General features: G+C 38.8%; 1 protein-coding gene across 1 annotated transcript in view; it reads left to right on the top strand.

Annotated features, from left to right (window-relative positions):
* The window catches only part of RFTN1 (raftlin, lipid raft linker 1), an 86,594-nt gene that overhangs the window by 29,324 nt on the left and 38,547 nt on the right, over positions 1-18,723 (top strand). The window contains exons 2-3 of the mRNA XM_086468267.1: positions 1,816-2,002; positions 13,428-13,536. Coding sequence (XP_086324393.1) covers positions 1,816-2,002; positions 13,428-13,536 — 296 coding nt within the window. The remainder of the gene's footprint in view (positions 1-1,815; positions 2,003-13,427; positions 13,537-18,723) is intronic.

Raw genomic sequence — 18,723 nt, 5'->3', positions numbered from 1 at the left:
GGCAAGGCAAGCATCAGTTTTCATAGATGATTGTTAAAAATCGGAGTGCCATTCCCAGAACTAGCATTACTGAATAGTGTTTAGTCATTCCATTGTGTTCAAGTAAACCCCTCGTTTAGAAAGGTATTCCGGCTTTCATATTTTTTTAATTAATTAAACTATTTGCTTCATAGTCCAAAATTTTTGGAGTCTGTGAGCCACAAGAGGTAAAAAGTAGTTCTGACATCTGGGTTTGTTTCCCCATTTTGATCCCCAGTAGGGTCCAGTGAGTAGCAGTCGGTTTTATTATTTCTTATGCATTATTCATTGGAGCATCTTTTTTTATGACTCTAAAGTGATTTGTATGCTGCTGTAGAAGGTAGAGCCCTATTGTCTGTCAATGTACACGTTGCTTGTATTTCTCATTTTATTTGCAAAAATAATAAAAATTCTGTGTCTTACAGTTCTTGGTCAAAAAGTTCCATTATCCTCTTCTGGAACATGGTCTTATATGAAGAAAAAGCATACCAAGCACAGCTATTCTATTATTATTTAAATTACTCCTCTGTATTATTGGTTTTGAATATTTATTAGTTTTTTGATAACCTCTTTCATTATTCATAAAGGGTAGCCACACATTTTGATGAAAAAAGCAGTACAATGAAACCTTATTTTGCATAGCTGGCGTCTTTCAGACAAACTGTTCTCCAGTGCTTTTTTACAACGAAGGCCTGCACAGTGCTGGGAACCTCGGTTGTGTTTCTTGCAACATCCCCTCCCTATTAGTTTTGGTGGGAGGGGAAACCATCCAGCACCTCACCACCCTATATACTCTAGCATCATTAGGGATGAAGTAATAAATATCCCCCAAGAGAGATGGAAATGAAGAGGCAAAGGTCAGGAAAGAATGATGGCTTTTCACATAAGATATGAAAAACGTACGAAGAATTACTGACGTAGAGAGAAAGAGAATGGAAGGTTGTTTTAGGTGATTTATGGGTTTTCTTTTGAAGCCCATAAGACTCCAAGGAAAGAAGAGCAATTGCTGTACTGACTGCAGTACCTGTGTGTATCTTGATTGTCTGACAGGAGTCAGCATCAAATGCTTCACAGGAAGGCATAAAACCCCACAGTAAGCAGATTGGGGAGGGATTATTTTCATGCACTAGGTCTCATCCTCATCCCTAATAAGTATAGGTTTGCTTAAACCCTGAAGTGTCAGGTTTAGTGTCTATTCTGAAAGGTTTCTCATCACTACAGGTGTGCGTTGCTCTCAGCGTTCTTGTTATCAATATACGTACAAAGTACTCTTTAGATGTATGGGTAGATATTTGGTCTCAACAGCATTTTGCAGCGGTGATCTCTTAGTCTGATAATAAAGCATTTGTGTAGATGAATGGTTCTGTTTATTGCTTTCGAATTTGATGCGTTCTACCTTCGCTGACTATCCCCTTTCTCTTGTTTTGTACTCTTGGACTCATGGCTCACTCTCCTCAACTTGCATTACTGTGACGACTACTGAAACTTAGAATATCTTTTGACCAACTGCCTTGTTTTTATTAAATCCTCCACTTCATCTCTGGCGGACTATGTAGTGAATTTGGCATTTTAATGTATCTGACTTCTTGTTTAATTGCACCTGTCTCTTCTGTGGTGCAGGTCCTTCACCAAGACAGCCTGCTTAAAATCTGAAATACAAAATATGCCTCAGGAAAGGTCAATTTTTGTGTTAATATTGTAGATCAGTGTGAAGTTTGCTTGACTCTGAAGAGCCTGGATTTTAAAAAACATGATAGTCCAGTGGAGGATTATTGACCAATTTATTTTTGTTTCCAGCTGAGCTGCCAGGATCATCTGCAATCAAGCTCTCCTCCTTGCGTGATCTTCCAGCTCAGCTGCAAGAATTGTACCAGCAGGGCTTCGTCTTGGCTGCTGTCCACCCTTTCGTGCAACCGACTGATGAAAAAGAGAAAACTCCCCAGGAACAAATCTTCAGGGCTGTGCTTATCAAGAAAACAGAAAGGTAAAGCACTTCCAGTGAACTGGGATAAAAATAGACAATGTGATTTCCTGCTGAGTTCTGACCTACATCAGGAAATTATAGCAGAGTTTACTGTGCAAGCCTAGCCTTGATTTTTTTTTTTTTTTTTTTTTTTGATGGACTTGAACGGGCTTAACATGTCCTTCATGTTTACAACTCATCTGCAGTTTGGCAGACGACTTGGAGAATAACAAGTTGAAAGTTGCTCTGTATTTTGGGATGTGTTGTTATGAGAGGCAAACAAATAAGCCCTGTGCTTGACAATTTGTGAGGATGGTCCTGCTGGTACCCTTTAAGAATTTATTAGATTAAATTAAGACAGAAGAAATGTGTGCTTAGAAAAGGCGTATTTTGTGTTTGGATGGTTAGAGTTAATGCAATTAATTTGAGAACTGCAGTACTAATCCATACTTCTTAAATTTATGTGTAGACTTTAGGCCCTTCTTCAATGGAATATGCTTCAATAATGCTTAAATGTAACTGTTTTAGACACCTCTTTAAAGTAAAACCAGCATTCAATTTGCTACACCCTAGTAATCAATTGGTAGCAATTATGGACAGGGTCAAACTTCAGACTGTGACCTAAGGAAAAAGTTTTGCATTTCGTTAGGAAATCTGTGTAGGTATTAGGTGTTGCAGGCAATTTTAGCTTCTAAAATAACTCTCAATCTAACTTGACTTGCTTTTAGTCTTATTAATACAGAACTTCATGCTGGCTTGCCTGATATTATTGTTTAAAAGGTTTCTAGTTTTATGGTCAAAACAAAATGTTTGGCTGAACAATAGACTTCTTGAGTAATGTTGGGCTGAGCTTGCCTGGTTTTGGAGCCTTGTTTTCCCTGCCTACAAAATACCCTGCTGCAAATAATGCAAGTATTTACATGCATGAGTTGGCAATGTTAAGTAAGTGCTTAAGCACTTCTGCTGGATTGAGGTCCAAGGGTTCAGCACCTTCCAAGACTGAGCTGTGAAGACACGTCAGGGAAAAGCAGCGTCCTTCTCAGCGGAACGATACGGTCTTCAAGCCAGAGTGCTCAGTGTGTCGCTGCTGTCTCGTACTGTATCCAGTAGTTTACATCTGTGCAGAATGGTCCTGAAAGAGTAGAAAATCTTAATTGCCTACTCACTCACTTGGGTGCCAGTGTTTCACACACTTTAGACAGCTGTAAATGACTGTACAAAATTGAAGACAGTAGAGAGTCTTGAACCAATTATAGTTCTTTTTACATTTACACTCCATTTCTTTGCATTCCTTTATCTGTCATTTCTGACTGCCTGGGGAAGTGGAAGAAATGTGGTGCAGCAGGAGAAAACAGACAAGTACCAGAAAGGGAACTGACACCAGTTTGGTGTTTCATGTAGTTTAAATGTTCCTGAGTTTGGCTGAGAGTACAGGAGAAGCTGCTCCATAGTGTGCGGGTGCGACGAATGTTTGCATTGCCAAGCGCGGTGAAGAGAGATGGGTGTTGTGCACATTTCGGATTACAATGGCCTGCATAGAGACTGGCTGTATTTGAACCGTGAGTTTATCGCATTCCACAACAGCTGGGGAGAAAAAATACGCGGCAGTAGGAAAAAAAGACATACTGTTAATTTTTTAAATTACCTTTCTCAGTACACTGCTGATAAAGAATAAATGAGACTCTTTTTCACTGAGGACTATCAGATTTCTGGCATCTGTAGGTGGTCTCTTGGGTTGAGCTCTTGGGTAGGAGTTATGGTCTGCTCAGGATATTTGTTCATCAGATGAGTGTTTATTTCTGTCGTAAGATTTAGGAGTATAAGTAGTCCAGCTACAGTTGTAGGATCACTAGTAACATCATTTATGCTCTGAAGTACAAAGTGGTCCCCTGCTGTTCTCTGTAACCGTGGTACCAGGCGTTCATGGGGAGCCAAGGAGTCACAAAAAGCTCTGTACCTTGGTGTGAGACCCACCCGCCGGCTAGCTGGGCACTTTCTGCAAAACACCTGAGGCTGTAGCTCCTTTCTTATTGCAAATGTTTCACCACGGATGGCTCCAATGCTGTACACTTCATCTGTCAGTTGTCTGGCAGGTACCAGCTGTGGTTTTTCACCTTGCTGTTTTTGTTGCCTGAATGGAACAGAAATGAAATTGTTGTGTTAGTGCCTTTTTGATACAGTAATGTCAATTCTGTGTATACAGAGACGGAACTGAACACTTGAATTAGTCTTTAATCAGAGTTGCACCTTTATATGTCAGTTTTATGTTCTAAAATGAATACTGTTGACTCACATTTTGAGGGTTTTATAGCACTGGCTCTCCAAAGGTAGGAAGAGACTATACTAGCTGCAGTGGATGGTGTGTGTCAGGATCTACATGCTACTGCTATTGCTGAGATTTGCAATACCTTAATTTGTTCAAGAATAAAATGGAAAAGGTAGTGCTTAGGGATGTCATGCATTAAAACTCGTGGAAAAAGTACATATTAGTGTTACTCCTCCTGTTTTGCCATTGTCCTGGAGTTTTAAAATGCTCAGTGTGAATTTGCAACGTCATCGTACATTTAAGATGACTTTTAAAGTCACTATTATAGTTTTGTCTTTATTCTGTACTGATATCTCTGTGGCTTCATTATCTTAGCTACCTAATCATTTCTGGTAAATAAGGAAGTAGGGGCCATTCCTGCTCTAGGACATTCGAGGAAATGCATTCCTAACATATTTGGAAGGTGTAAATGTTGAAAAGCAAGGTTTGTCCCTTGGAAATGTTAGGGAGAATATGAAAGTAAGGGACAAATTTATTTTTCTAAAATCAACAATACTGTCATTTGTGCTGCAAAAGGTGTCATGTTTAATTAAAGTAAATGAAGTAAATACAGGAGTGTTTAATTCTCTAGAGGCACTGGGCGTGAAGGTAGTCTACCAAGTAGCTGAAGTACTATGCCTTTGCTCCCATTAAGTTTAATATAATAAATTCAAATATTTCTGTAGGACCTAATTGCATTGTGCACACTAAACAGTTGATTGGAAGTGGTTTGGAAGTTGAATAGGATACAGTTGGATAAAGGAATAACAACTTCAGTGTTCCTGTCAATACTTTCTCTCTCTAAATTTCAATGGACTTCTCAATTAAAAAGCAATTGACTGTTTTACTGCCTGTGCGGAGTTCTGAGATACCTGGGTTTCTCAGAGAAGGCATCTTATAAAAAAAATATGCAATGAAAAATCTTCAAGCCCAGGTTTTTGCAGGTTTTTTTGCTGAATGTAGGGAAGGATCCGTGTGTGAAGTATAGCTCCTGGCCTGCTGGTTTGCATTGATTCACGCTTGAGAAAGGTTGATTCACACTGATTTACACTTGAAAACGAATCTCAGGAAAAGGGATGTATGATGGTACCCTGGAAAGCGCAAGCGTGTGCCAGTGTATCTCTCCTGGCAGAAGGGACAGGGGAAGGTCCGTGCATTTGGGAGGTTCTGGCTAACCGAGATAAGGGAAGTAGCACGTACGTCGCTTACATTCCCCCGAGGAGCGGAGATTGTTAGTTCTTCGTGTGTGTAATAATAACCTTTCTCTCTTTGCCCTTTTATTTCTGTACTCGCTAGTTTTTAATGTAACAATCTCTGTTTAGGTGTCTTGTGCGTGTTACTATTTCGGACAGCTTGTGGCTGTTGCAGATAACCTGTCCCCTGCAAAGAAATGGCAAAATCAGCCCCTAAACAAAGTTGGAATAAAACCATAGCACAAAGCTGCTTTGATTTATTCCCAGCTCCCTGTAGTGTGACAGCCCTGTCTAGTATCTTAAAGTTTCAAAATTCAATGTCAATTAAAATATTTTAATTTCCCTTTCTAAAAACTGTGTACCAGAAAACAAGCTCCATTCTCTTCCGCTAGGAAGGATAGGTGGTGCAGGCTCACAAACTGTCTGCTTACACTAGTTTTTATGTGTTTGCAGGTGCTCCATTTCACCACACCAGAGTGAAGCAGGGGATATAAATTGAATTCCAGAGAAGTCTTTCTTGCTGTGTTCCAGGTGTGTCTTAGGACATACCCTTGTACAGGTTTTGCCTCCAATCAGTAAAGGAATCGGCAAGGAAACACTGCCATACAGAAGTAGACTAAGTAGTATAATTTAAGAATAATTTTTTTAGAGTAGACTTCTATGTTTACCTCGAACAACTTTGCAGTTGTTTTCCCTTTCTGTAAAATAATGAGTTGTCAGGTGTTCCAGTGATTCACTTGGTGAGATGATTCTGATTCTGTTTCTATAATTTCCCTATATCCATTAATCCTGATGAAATGCAAACTTTCATCACTTGGCCAAAAATAACTCTATTTATCTGCAAAGGAATTTGACAGACTGAGTTCAAAAGTTTAATAGTAAACCAGGATTTTTACAGTTCCTTTTTTTTTTCGTATGCAACGTTAATTCCAAGTGTTTTCAATTGATGGCATCTTCTGAAGTATAACTAGATTTGTGTGTCCTCTGTTGTCATTTAAAGTCTGGATTTTCAGAAAGTGTAGAATTGGATTTATAGAAAGTCTGGAATTATATAAAATGTAAAGTAGCATGATGTAAATGCAAAAGATTGAAATGGCTTAAACATGCAATGTGAAATGACTTAAACAAGACAATAGTCGTGTTGTTTCTTTGATGCTTTGTTTGCATTTCCAGTTGTCAGTGTCCACTTGGTGTTTGCCTAATTATGTTGACTGAAGGTTTTGGGCAGCTACGTCAGAGGAAATCCTGATTTTTCACATCTGAAAGAGCAACTCTTTCACTCTGTCTTTTTCCAGTCATGCTAAACTCCCATTTCAATAGTAGTGAACAGCCCTTCCCATGAAAGAAAGGAAAACTGTATTATACCAAGGAAAAGGTGAAGTATGAAAAGACATATTTATCTTGGGAAGAAGCAGCAGCCCCTCAAAACGTTGTTTTGTGAAGTCTTCATTTGGATTTGCCCATTTGCCTTCTGAGGGCAAAGGAGAATGTTTCTGAAAACATCCAGACAGTTCATCAGATTTCTGATTCTTAGCTGTTTGAGACACCTTCTAGCCCCAAAACCTTTTCTTCTCTTTAAGCTTTTTTGATAGGCACTTGAAACAGGGAGTTCTTGCTCTGACTTTGTGTAGAATTTAGTGGATAGAGCCTTGAGCCATAGCTAGTGCCTCTGCCTGGCAAGCCTGTCTTTGAGTTTCTGTGGATATTTCTTCATTTTCCACGTGAAAATTTTTCATACCTCATTTGACCTTCAGTGGCACATCACTGTATAAAACATGCACAGTGGTCTCGAGCTTTCTTGGAGCAATCACTCTGCTGCACCCCCCACTCTGATGTCTTTTGTAGACATGACAAGAGCACACCTTGTCCCCTCCTCAATGACATCAGTGAAGATGTTAAACATGACCGGTCCCAGGTTGCAGACCCCTGGGTGGGGACTCCAGTTGTCACTGGCCTCCAGACAGGGCAACACCATTAACCATGGAACTGCTTTTTACTCAACTGGTTTTCCGGACTGTAGTACCCTAACTTGCATACAAGGAGGGCATGTGGGAGTGAGTGCCAAACCTCTTGCTAAAATTGCCATCAATGACAGGCCACTGCCCTCTTTCCACTCGTCCACAAATCTGCTCATTTTAACATCAAAGGCAATCAGGTTGGTCAAATGTGATTTAACCTTGCTACATCCGTGCTGGCTGTTCCTAACAGTCTTCTCTTTCCTGGGCCCTGAAATGTGCTACAAAAGATTTCTCCAGAAATACAGGAATTCCAGTTGAAGGCATTTCAAAATCATACAGTCTGACAAAAAAATACCAGTGATCTCCTCCAGTGCTCCAGTGCTTGCTTGAGTTAGTGAAATTGGGTACTTTGCATTGGTACAATATATTTTTAATTTAGATGTAAATGCGTGTGTGTGTATATATATGTGTATCTGTTTGGTTTTCATGTAGGATTTAGGCTTGAAGATGGCAAATGTCTGACCTTACCTTCATGAGCATTAGGATCAAACACGTTTTGTGTGCAAAAGCAGTGTGTGTTGTTGCTCTCAGCAGGCTGACTTCAGCTTGCTGAAAATAATGTTTATTCCATACCCATCTTCCTTTAGCTCAAGGGACAATGGCTTGAGTTTTTAAAGCTTGTTATTTGTTTCAAGTTCAAAGAAATACATATTTCCTTGCAACAACTTTTAACATTGACCTAAAATAAATGTTCTTTCATCTGTGTTCCCAAAATTATAAACACTGCACATTAAAGATACCTACATATCCATATATGCCTGAACTTTTCTCAAGAAACTCTGTATGCTGTCATTAAAAAAAGTTTATAAATTTTACTGTTAAATAACATACATTCCAGTGATAAGGTTTCCTATATAAGAAAATTCCTAGTAAAGAAAATGCTTAGGTAATAAAGATTTTTGACTTGGAATTACACAGATACCAGCTGCTCATGTTAATGACCTTGATGTGGTTCTATTTTTTTTGTACTGTAGATCAGTTTGTTATAAATGTAGAGTTATATTTTAACTGTAGAGCTATTCCTGAGTAGTGGAAAATCTCAAAACTGCACTTACATTTCTAGCATCATCTTAATCAAATAGTCATTTTTGGAGTGTCTGCGCAGCTTACAAGTGTGCTTTTGGCTTTCCAAATTCACGGGCATAGAGAACTTCATGAAGATTAGGACCAAATGTTGGCTCCCTCATTTCCTTCTTGTATCTGAAAAGCATTGGAAATCCAGTTTGTAACAGACACCAACTTGTCAGCTTTAATAGTTACTGTGTAAGTTACTGGTACTCTACAGCTGGTAATGGTTTATCTGCCATGAAATGGTGCTTAACTGCAAACAGCTGTGCAGGAAATGACAGCCTACTGAAACAACCATTGTAAAATATTTTTGGCCAGTGAACTTCCAATTATAAGTGAAAATCTTATTTATTGTGTGTATTTTCTTCTTATTTTATGAGACTAGAGGTCCTGTTTAGGATTCAGGATGCCACTCTTTTTAAGACTGCTCCTCAGCCTTTTCCATATCAGTACCACTGAGGGTACTCTCTACCCCCAGCCCCAATGTGCCTGCAAACGCTGTCCCTCTGCACAGTGTACAGTAGACTGAAATTCCCTCTCAGCATTTTGCTGCCCCCTGGTTAAGGTTGTCCATAGTGATCACTGAGGGTACCTACAGTGACAGAAAAATCCTTCTTTGTCAAAATTGATAAACAAACTATGAGATATATGACAAAGGAAGAAAAACAGATGAAACTCCAGGGTGTGTAAGATACAGTGAAATTTTCTGTCGGTCTAGGTGATTAACCAGTGGTTATCCTCTCCTGGCGCGGTGGGCAGAAGGCTGCCCTTTCCCTCTGCAGGTGAAGTGCTGGCATTTTTCCCACTGTCTCTTCTGTTCCTTCTCAGGTATCACAAAATGCATTGTAGTGAGTACAGGGTGTTGTAATGAGTCGGAGTGTACCAGCTACTCTGGTTCATCTCAGCTTCTGAGAAGGTACAGCATTACTGTGTGCTTCTTTCAGGGCTGGGCTCTTTTTAACTAACCCAGGGTTTTTTTTGTTAGAGGAACAAAGGTAATAAAAAAACCTTGAATGTTTAAAGACAGTTGAAGGGAGGAAGATTTCAGTTTTCCAACCTGGGAGGAGGGAGAGAAGAGGAAGAAATTGCTGACTGTACATCCAGAAGAAAAGGAAGATGTTTCAAACTGTTGGGGCTTACACATTTTTTTGTCTAAACTGATCTCGTCATTTCTCTTTAGCTTTCTGTTGAGAAATATTTTATGATCGGAAAGTGGAAATTAACTTTACGTAAAACCATTGCTTTAATTTTAAAATATTTTATACAATGGACTCCCAGTAACTGGAGTTATCAAATAAAACTGATAAGAGACTCCAGAGTATGGATTATTGATTTATTTCTCGAACCATTGACATCGGTCCTTCTTCAGAAGAGAACAGAGAGATGCAAGTGCAAGGTCAAGACTGGAGCCAGGGGACCCTGAGCTTCTGCTTTTGACTTTTCTGCTGACTTCTGTGATCTTGATAGATGTGCATATTTTGGGGATCCTAATTCATAGTCTCTAATGAAAATGGTCCTAAATGTAGTCCCATTAAATGAATAAAACAAAAAATATATTAATTTCTGTTCAGTATAGAATTTACCTGTACCTATATTTAGCTACTTCTCTATGGCTATACTAATAATATTCAAAGACTGTAATGAGAGACTTTTATGATATTTATGAAATACTTTCAGATTCATTTAGGAAATGCATTATTTATTGTATAGAGGCTGGAAATAGTTTCCTTCCCACCTGGATTTGCTCAGAAAATTATTTTTGGGGCCTGTGAAATCCAAGCTATTCATTATTTTCATGTGAAAAGCTATGACTTTTGTTTTGTTAGTTCATTTTTGACAGAATAATAGGCTCTTAAATGTTTCCTAAAAAGGTGAAAACTACCAGTATAGACAAAGACTTGCCCTTAACGTATATGGACACATTTTACCTGAAGGCACGGGAAAATGCTTTTTAGTAATATGGAGTACTTCTTTTGGAAGATTTTAACTAAAGATTTTATGGCCTTTAGCAGGATATGTTACACATGTTCTGTAAAATAATGTTCCTAACAGAGTGCAATGGTATGTGATGGAATTTCTTTCATGAGCCCTAGTGCAGAGGTAGCTCTGAGACTCTTAGAGGAAGAATTCACTGTCCCCTGTTTGCTTAAATATTTACAAGCAGTAAGTGTATTTCAAAGTAAGTGCTTGTTAAAGGAGGAAAAATAAACAGGTCGTTTTAAGCAGTTGCTTTATATTTTTATGGATATAATCTGTATCTCGGGTAACTCGTACTCCTTTCAAAGATGTTGGAAGTAGGAACTCCCAAAACTGCACAAAATCAGGGGCCTGGGAGCCATTGAGGGGGAGGAGAGGCATTAGGACAAACATCCCTCTTATACCTGTGTGTAAACCTCACCAATATAGATTGAAAAGAATTTGTTTTTACCGGTACCCAGTGAGTTTAAACATGAAAATACAGTCTTGTTCTTTTGGAGCAATTAGAATAGTAAGTTTTTATGTTTGTCACAGTGAGTATTTACAGCAGTGCTGCAGTTTGCATGGAGAGCTACCTCATCACCATGTAAGGAGCAGGCCTTGGCGAAAGAGTGGGCACAGAAATAGCGTGGCACATACTTCATTTCTGGGATGTGATATCTTAACTTTGAATTTGAGCTGTATTACTTCAAAGTCTGTGGGCTCAGAGTATGGCTTCCTCAGCCAGGCTGGAAGGGGGGCTGTGATGAGTGTGGTGGGTTGTCCCGGAGAGGGAACTGGCAGGGATGTTTGGTCCTCACATTTGTAGAGGCTTAGTATTGTCTCCCCAAAATGAGATTGATTGTCTAAAAAGGGCTTGGTTCCTTGCTGCCTGTTCCTGGTAACCCACTTCTGGTTTGTAGTTAAACAACAACTGAAGCACTGGAGAATTGAGTTTGCTGTGTTTGAAGCTGTATGGGCTTTGCATTGCAATATGAAGTGGCAGTTTTTATTGATTGCTAGAGCATTAGAGAGCCCTAGCTCATACCTATTTCTATCTGGAACATGGCTAGATAACATCAGGGCTACGTTTCCAGTTAGTCATATTTAGATTTTGGAAAAAAATGTAGATATAGTAGTAAATACTCCAGCAGGGAGACTTTCTTCAGTTTATTTTTATGTTCTTGAATTCCTTGAGTTCATCTATGGCGGAAACTCTGGATTATTTTATCTAGGACTTGATCTAGAACAGCAGAAATAGTTATCTACAGTTCATGCATTGTCCCTCACAAAATTACGTTGTTGTTTTTTTTCCTTGACAAAGTTGTTCTTTGCTGCTTAGATTAATTTCTGTAGGCCTATTACAGAGAAGTAGTGGTGCAACACTTTTAGTCCCCCAGTAACCATTTCTGTAAATCCTATAAAGATGTTTGGAGAGTTTCCATGAACACCAATGTTTTGTTAAATTTTTTTTGTCCTGAATCAAGAACAGAATGGGACCATAAGTTACGAGAACAACCTAGAAAGGAGGGGAAAAACAAAAGGGAAGGGACTTCAGTGTTCCCCAACAATTCACAGTCTGGTACTGCCTGACCCACGTATAAGTGAGATAAGAGAAATGAAGTGAAAGTATAGCCTATGTAAAAGTGGGAGGATCAAGTACAAAATATAGAGTCGTGTGATAGTTCAGAAATTTTCTGCAGTATTGCCTAGGAAACACACTGCCAGTTTGCAGTCAGCAGCCTACGCATCTCATGGCTCCGAGTCACTGTTGGCATCTTGGGAAAGCCCCTGGGACCATCTGTAGCTGAAGTGTGGTTTACATGTCACGCAATCTCAGTCCCCAGAACAGGGCTTTTATACATACCTGCTTTGGCAGGCATGGCAAGCCTGCAAAGCCCTTGTTCTGTTGTTTCACTGCTTCCTCGGCACTCTTGGTTTTCAAACTTCTGCATGTTTCTTCCTGTCCTGTATGTACCCAGCATGTCAAGCAACTGCTGGCCTAGGGTTCATTCTTTACTTCAAGCTAGACCTTTTGATTCTCCATATGGGATGTTAAAATAACTACTTTATTACTAATCCCAAGTATTACAGGCTAGCTTTTATTTTTGTACGTTCCTTCATGTGTTCTCCTAAAGAACTGATAAAACAAAGAATTCTCTAGATATCTTCTACTGATCAGTTTCCTTCCACGGGAGTCCAGAGATGAAAACTGCCTTCAGTAGCACCACGCCTACAGGCTGTTTCTCAACATCATTCAGAATAACTTCCAAACTTTCCCTTGGCATATTTTGATTGATACCGTGTTTCCACAGCACTGATTTGTTCAGCAGTGTGTATGGCAGAAGCCTTACACTTTGAATTATTTCAGGAGTTAGTGTCTTCTGACAGGGAAGGGATTTCACAACAACAAAGCATAAGGTAAGACTGAAGGATAGACTGCTTTGATTTTTAAATGTGTACTTAGAGCGGTGGTAGATAAGAGATTCCTTTAATTACTGTCTGTGAAACACACCCTACATCAGGCTTCCCTAAGGGGCCCAGAGCATCTGCCAGCCCCTTGCACTGGAACTTGCTTTCTGCATATTCTGAGTTACATCACCTGTGCACCTCCTTGGCATTGGCCATAGCTGCCAGGCTGACAAAGTTTTTCTTGGACAAATAAAGAAATTCGGAAGTCCCTGAGGCATTCCACCATGCACAAGCATTGGTGTGATTTCCTTCCCTGGCAAGTAGATGAGATGCTGTAGCTGCTGCTTGTCAGAACTGTGTTGAGCTCAATGGAGTGAATGTGCTGGAACTGAAGTTTTGTCTGAAGGTTAACTCTCCGTGGGAAATACTTATAAAGGACATCTGGGTATCCAGTGTTAAGAACAGAAATGGATTCTTTTTTTCTGTCTCTTTAGGTCTCCAAAAGGTGATGTCCATAGTGAAGGATATGTCTTGGAGGTAGAGTGCTGCTCCTCTTTAAACCAACTTTCAGACAAAAAGGAGATACCTGATTTTATTAAGAAGGTGAGTTAAAAAAAAAAAAAAGGGCCAAACCCAAAGCACAGTATGCTTTTATTTGCACTGTCATTACTGCTTCTAGTTCTGTCAGTCTGTCAATAGGAATACATGTACATTTTGTGCAGTGGAAACACTACACTAGAACTTGATGTTTTGTAATTTTAAGTATCTGAAGGGCAATTACACTTATTGAAAGAAATGTTTGATCATATTATTGTGAGAAAATGATTTGTAGTATCACAGGAGAATGACCTCTCACAGATGATATAAACTAAGTTACCAATGTAGAAGACAGTCCTATAATTGTGTAAGCATTTTAAGTTGAAACATTGTATGTAGTTTCCATTGTACTGTCAAAATGTCCTGTTGGATAGTATTGTAGCTAAAAGGCCTGTTAACTCCTGGAATCCCTCAGATTATTTAAGTTTTATTTCAGTATCACATGATGTCAGCAGTTAGAGATGGTACTGGTAACCTAAATACCTTTGTCATCCAGCATAGTAGTGCTTTCAATAAAATTTTATGTATACTGGGGAATTTGAAAAGAACCCTGCAGTTCTTTATTTGTTGCCTTCTTTTTAAAATTATTTTTGATGCTGTAATATTCTGCCAGACTGGAAATTAGCAGGTTATGTCCATTTTAGTGAAGACAGATTAATTGTGCACGTTTTAAATTTTGCAGCATCTGTCGTGTCCTATTGCATGTTATAAAAGCTAGCATTAAATACTATATTTACTTAGCCACATGGTGAAAGAATAGTGTGAGTGGCATACTCCCCTAGCATTAATCAATCTTGCAGTGATAATAAGAAAATTTTGTAGACCAAATTTCAGCACAGGCTGTATGAGCTTGATAGGGCCTCAGCTTGACAGACTGCAGTCATGTTCAGTCTTTCCTTTTTACTATGAATTGTAAAAACTGGATTAAAAGTAGTGCAGCTATGACTATCTGATCATCATACTTAAAGATATATAGATTTTGGTATCTGAAGTTTTCTTAACACTTACTAATATTCAAAAGTTTGAGTCCGAGAATTTTGTTTCAGGGTTTATTGTGTTATTGCATTTTTATTCTGACGCTATCTTCAATTATTTCAATATATTCACACTTAGGCAAAACTGCTGTAGTTCTTGTGTATCAGTTTCAACACGTTTGATTTTGTTCTTCAGTTCCTTGAGTCAGAGTAGAAATATAGGCTTATCTGTCACAACTGGTAGCAAAATTTTGTATCATTGCAAGAAAATTTCTTTGTATTTGTAACTTCAGAAGGAGTATGGCTAACATGAAAACAAAGTGACAATCCAGGAGTCAGCTTATTTCCATAAATATGCAATTCTGAGACTCTTTAGAATGCTTTTCTAGACATGGAAATGTTTCTGTTGGTAGAAGCCATTTGATTGTGGGGTTATGAAGATGCCTTTTTGAAATATAATCACTTAAATTTTAATAGCTAAAATGTATATTTACTGTTTCTCTGTGGGCTGAGTATGTCGCTCATACTCAGATGTTATTTGATGTAAAGGAATTTGAAGTTCTTTGAAGCTGTTGCTGTCAAGTGTGTATCGTGTCACTGTCTATATCTGATTAAACACTTTGTGAAAGTCTCAACAGTTTTATGTAAATCTAACTCAGGAAACAGGACTTGTTTGGGAGTAGGAATTAATTGTCATATTAACTAATTTGTCTAAGCAACAAAAATGTCCATTGCTCTTAAAGGTATATAGAACAGATGTTTACAAACAAAATAAATGAAAAATAAAGGATGTTCTTCAAAGAAAGTAATAACAGAAAGCTAGTAGAGAGGGCAATTGCTTGCTTTCAAAAAAGAACAACCCTATAATTCTTCTTAAACTGTGGAATACAATTGAAGTTAATAGAGTGTTGTAATTGAATAGGCAAGTCCTTGATCACAGAGCTTTTCATAACAGAGGCTTTTAGCACAGGTTTACCATCTTACTGCATTACAAATTACTATATTTTTAAAAAGAAGATACCAAATAGACTAGCCATATATTCAAAACAAAATAATGAGCCAAAATTTTCTCCAACTGTGAATTTACTAGAAAAAAATCCTCTACACTGAGAAAATTAATTTCATTAATTTTATCATGCACTTGCTGAGCAAGAATTGTTAACATGGAGTTTGAGCAAGAATGCAATTTTAATAACTTCTTTTTTCAATTGACTCTTTGTTGCATTGACGATACATTTCATATTGAGTATTAACTGCTTGCTCCTGGCAAACACAGCAGTGTTGCAGTGGCATACAGCATCGGTGATATCTTTTTTCTTCTTCTATAACTCCATATAAATGTTTCAGAGTAATGAAGTAGAAACAAGGAGGTTATTTCACCTGGAGAATGCTTCTCACTCACTGAAACAAAGTGCCTCAGTGCAATGCTGACTATAAAACATTTAAGAAATGCCAAAGAAGACTTTGGTCAAACCTGTGTTCTGTTGCTGAGATCCTCCTGCGCTGCAGGACTCTGTCCCAATTCTCTACTCTCTTCTGTACATTCTTGCCACCACTGTGGTTTCCGACCATGGTGAGAGCCACTGAAGACAGGACACCGTTTAGTATTGGGGACATGAAGTTGCATGGGATACACTCTTCTGGTACCTTAAAATCATGTTGGTATCACCATGTTCTGTTTGTTCTTCCATATCAATGTGGATCTAGTGCAGCTCTACATGTCTTAAAGAGCTCAAACAGTCCCATGGTGTCTTTGTCATTTAGTTCCTGGGAATGAAAGAAGTAACTTAGCTGTTGTATATGTACTTTACTGCTGTATTGGTATTAGCACTCCTGTCTTTAGCTCTCAGGTAAAGAGAATAAAGATTTGCTCATCTGCTTTTTAATGAGCAAAGCTAACTTCTGAACTTCTGATCACTGTGGCTCAGATCATGCTGAAGTTGTTGCAAGTCAGATACAGTATTTTGTAACAATTTGACTTGTGTCTGATGTAAAATAGGGTAGCCTTTAATTACTTCCTTACTTGCTCTTTATTTCTGTGTATCCTGTTACCGTTTTTTTCATCTGAGTGTGTTCTCCTGAATCTTCTGAGACAAGAAAGGGAAGAAGAAGCTAGGCTGACATCCCAAGAAAAGAGTTATTTTGGATACACAGTCATGTATGAATGCCAAATATGTTTCTCATGACCTTTGTTTTCCACAAGGATCTGAGTTACATGCTCTGGAAGAGCTGCCACAGGCAGAAGGTTTTACTCCTATGATCACATCTTTGCGGTGTAAGGTTAGGAAGTGGAGGATAGTCTCTGACCATTTCTTCCCAGTTCTGACTTTCTAAAATTTAGGAAGCACATCTTTGTATCCTTGATTGCCTGCTTAATAGTATTCTGTCAGAAGGAAATTCTTGTATGTTAGCTTTTTTCAATTTGACCCCGTTGCAGAGTTCATATTTCTTGCCCCTGTGGACTCATTATCCTTCCCTGGGGAAGTACGATAAGCATAGAAGAACATGGTTTAAAAATGCTGCAGCTTAACTGAAATCCTAGTGCAGGCTTCTTCCTTTTGTGTTTTTGACTAGACAAGGACCTCTCCCTGCTGGTCTGTCCTTACTTGACTCAGAAATGAGTCTAATTTCTTCCAACAAACCTAAGGCCATACAGATGAATAATGGGGTTTGCATTTTCAGAAGGAGATCAGTTCAGCTTGGAACACAACTGCCATCTTGCAACACCTGTGTAAAGCTTGTCTTGTGATGAAATCTGCCATCTGAGACAGTGCTTGTCAAATCTGCTGTTCTCTCTGTTCAGTCTTGGTGAAGTTCAGTGAGCATACAAATACCATCACCAGCACTAGCGCAAAAGCTGCCAGTAACATGTCACTCCCTTATGTGGTCCTCTGAACAACTTCTGTAGTCCACAGCACCCTAGAAATAATCTTGACTCCTGCAGATGTAGTGACTTAGCCTGTAAGTTTGTTGATGTTTGTTTTCTGGTAATGGCATTGCTGGGCCAAGGAAGTGATAGTACTTAAACGAGCGGGACCGCAGCGAGGAATATGCCAACAAAACACATTGCAAGGGCACTGCCACCCATGTACTTATTCTAGAGTTGGCATCTGAAACAGTGACCACTGGTTCTCCCTGGTACAAAGGCAAGTTGCGCAGGGAATTGGACTATTTTGAAAGAAAGACCATACGATACTAACACTTGTGTGAAGAACTTGCATCCTACATTGCTGAAAGGATCTACTGCATTTGATCCCTCTTGCCAGTTTTATGGAATGTATGGTATCAACTGGTATTTACTGTAATTTTTCTAAATGTCTTTTTAAAAAGAAAATATTATCAGGAATAGAACTGGCATGAGGAATTAGGGTGTTTCAAGTGTTGGTTTATGTACTGGAAATTAATAAACATTACTACCAACAAGTTTAAACTGTAGTTGAACTTACTCAGTGTACTCCTGAAAGGGGAGACGTTTCTTGGAGGGGTTCGATCCTCCTGCCAGTTATCTGCCCTTGCTCCTTTGAAGGGAGCAGCAAGCAGGAGACTGGCTGAGCGGTTGGGTAAGGAACTGCTGCATGCCCCAGACAACCACAGGCCAGTCTCACTGCATGTTTCTCCATGTTGATGTTTTTATCAAACTACCAAGATACTTCTTTTCCTCCTCTCTTGTTTTGTCCCTCCATTCCTCTGTAGCTGTTTTGGTGTTATCAAGATAACTGCTATCTTAGGTCGTGTGCATTGTTTTCTGGAGGATCATCTGTGTTATGGGTCTAATTGGTGAATAATTTTTGTATTAGTGTTGCTGTTAAAAGACAGGTTAATTCTCCAACTTCTTTTAGGTTGCTAGGTAGAAGCAGGGTTGGAGTATTTCGGAGGACATGTTTCTCCTATAAAACAAAAACTGAATGGCTATATGAATTCTCAAGAGCTTTTTAAATCTTTTCTGTAGCTGTTCCTAGTCAAGGGAGTGATTCAGCCCAGACTTGGCTTTTCACTTATTTCCTACATGTTTACTCACGTCAGAATGAACATTTGTCTTGTATGATCAAAACAAGGGACTTCACATACCCATATAGTGTGTAAAAGGGGTATTAAATGGATTTTGAACTCACAGCTTCTGAATTTTAAAACTCTCTGCAGCATCTAACTATGAAATGGCAAGATGTGGAAGATGAGAAGTGTCTCATAGGACAAATTTGTCCATAAAGATATATACTTT

Source organism: Leptosomus discolor, chromosome 7 (assembly GCF_034619465.1).
Source record: "Leptosomus discolor isolate bLepDis1 chromosome 7, bLepDis1.hap2, whole genome shotgun sequence".
In the NCBI taxonomy this organism is placed as follows: domain Eukaryota; kingdom Metazoa; phylum Chordata; class Aves; order Leptosomiformes; family Leptosomidae; genus Leptosomus; species Leptosomus discolor.
Note: the sequence above shows the minus strand (reverse complement) of the source record. Positions and strands in the feature narration are given on the sequence as shown.